The following is a 1,769-nucleotide window of genomic DNA, read 5'->3' as shown; positions in this document are numbered from 1 at the left end:
GGTCGCAATGTGTGAGAACAAACATGGTGAGCTGTGAACTTTTAAACCCTGCGGTTTAGTTGTACAGTGTAAGCCGTAGCGCGTGCAACTATTGAAAAAAAACGCACAGCGTATGTCCGACTTTAGAAGTTGAAACTTAAAAAAACTACAAGTAAAAATCGCTAATTTACGAGTACAAATCTAAACTTTGCGATCCAAGCTTTGTTTTTATCCTTGGCGAAGATCCTCCTGGTGCTTTACTGCCACCAACAGGTTAGGAGTGGAACAGCTGCATCAACAGTTGTAGATTGATGCTAATTATGATCAGTACTTAGAAATGTTTGATCTGTCAGCATATTTTTGTAGAGTTGAACTGTGTTAAATGTAACTGGAGCTTAAAAACCCATTTTTCACAAGAAAACAGAAAACAGGAATAGATATAGGGCTGAAACATCTAATCGGATTAATCGATTATTGACATAATTGGCCACTAATTTAGTAATCGATTAATCGTTAACCTGAGTATAGAGACTGTAAAACATGCCTTTAGCTGGCAGAGCGACCCACTTAGAGCAGGAATTATACCAAGATTGTGAAAACATCAAACATTTTGCATTTAAGATTTTTTTTTAAAAACTCGTCCAATTTGATCTATCCAGAACTCCTCAATTCAAAAAACAGTTTTAGTTTGACCTGGTTTAATATCTTAAAAAGTCTTCTTTAAGAAACTTTTGGGTATCCGATTAATCCAAAACAATTATCAGATTAATCAATTTGCAAAATAATAATGAGTTGGTACCCTAAATAAATACAAATCTTAAATATTCCATTTAAAAATTCAGACACTTATGAATACATTTTTACTGACAGTCATCTAACGCCATGACAAAAATACTCAGTCCATTGGTGGATCATTGGATTTACCTGAACAAATTAATCAAAAATTCACTTTGATTTATCCTTATTTTTTATTAACAGTGAATTAAACAGCTGCTTGGGTTTTAGACTTTAAATTTTCTTTCCATTTCTAAAAGTAAAACAAATAAACAATAAACAATCCCAGTGATATTTCCTACCCTGTAGTTGACCTTCTGTAGGACCTGTTGGGGGTCACTCTCCAAAATCACCCTGCCAAGAAAGAAAATAATAACCAATCAGGAGAGGGTTGGAACCAACCGCACAGATTTATGGTTTAATTAGTGTTTATCTGCAGAACAATGAGAGCAGAAATATACGCTTTAGAGGAAGAACATTTCATTTCAGCTCCAGTAGACGCCTCTCCATCCGGGGCTTCACCTGTATTTTAAAGTCTTTTATTAAAAGAGCTTGTTGGGGAATCTAGGGGGGAGGGGTCACGCCTCTTTGATCTACGAAGCTTTTTTAGCACGTGATTAGGAATCCAGGACTGGATACAGGAGGAGGCTCGTTACAGGACGGCAGTCGGATTAAAGCTCTGCTCTCCTAACATCCCAGATGTTCTACAGCTGTGGTAACCTTTAGGATACTGAGGCTCCACTGTGAATGGTAAAACGGCCGCTTCAATCGTCGTACCAGAAGAAAACAGATCTACTGCTGAGCCAAAAGAGATTATGTCATTTATTTCGATTCCTGCTACTGTCAGATGATGGTTAGTCCGGCGATTTGTTGTTTAACATGAGCTGTGTATTTGTTTTCATTAATAATATTTGTTTTGGTTGTTTTGTTACATAAAAGTTTGATAAATGCATTGATTAAGGCCCCGTCCACACGAAGTCAAAACGAACACGAAACGCTAATATTTTCCAGAACGT

The 1,769-nt window shown here is 36.7% G+C and overlaps 1 protein-coding gene across 1 annotated transcript in view; it reads right to left on the bottom strand.

The window, feature by feature from the left end:
• The window catches only part of LOC107104367 (coatomer subunit zeta-2-like), a 32,219-nt gene that overhangs the window by 9,942 nt on the left and 20,508 nt on the right, over positions 1-1,769 (bottom strand). Inside the window, exon 5 of the mRNA XM_015404359.1 lies at positions 1,056-1,116. Within this exon, the coding sequence (XP_015259845.1) occupies positions 1,056-1,116 (61 nt within the window). The remainder of the gene's footprint in view (positions 1-1,055; positions 1,117-1,769) is intronic.

The sequence above is a fragment of the Cyprinodon variegatus genome, unplaced genomic scaffold, assembly GCF_000732505.1.
Source record: "Cyprinodon variegatus isolate N-32 unplaced genomic scaffold, C_variegatus-1.0 Scaffold1708, whole genome shotgun sequence".
In the NCBI taxonomy this organism is placed as follows: Eukaryota; Metazoa; Chordata; class Actinopteri; order Cyprinodontiformes; family Cyprinodontidae; genus Cyprinodon; species Cyprinodon variegatus.
This window is presented reverse-complemented; position numbering and strand designations above follow the sequence as displayed.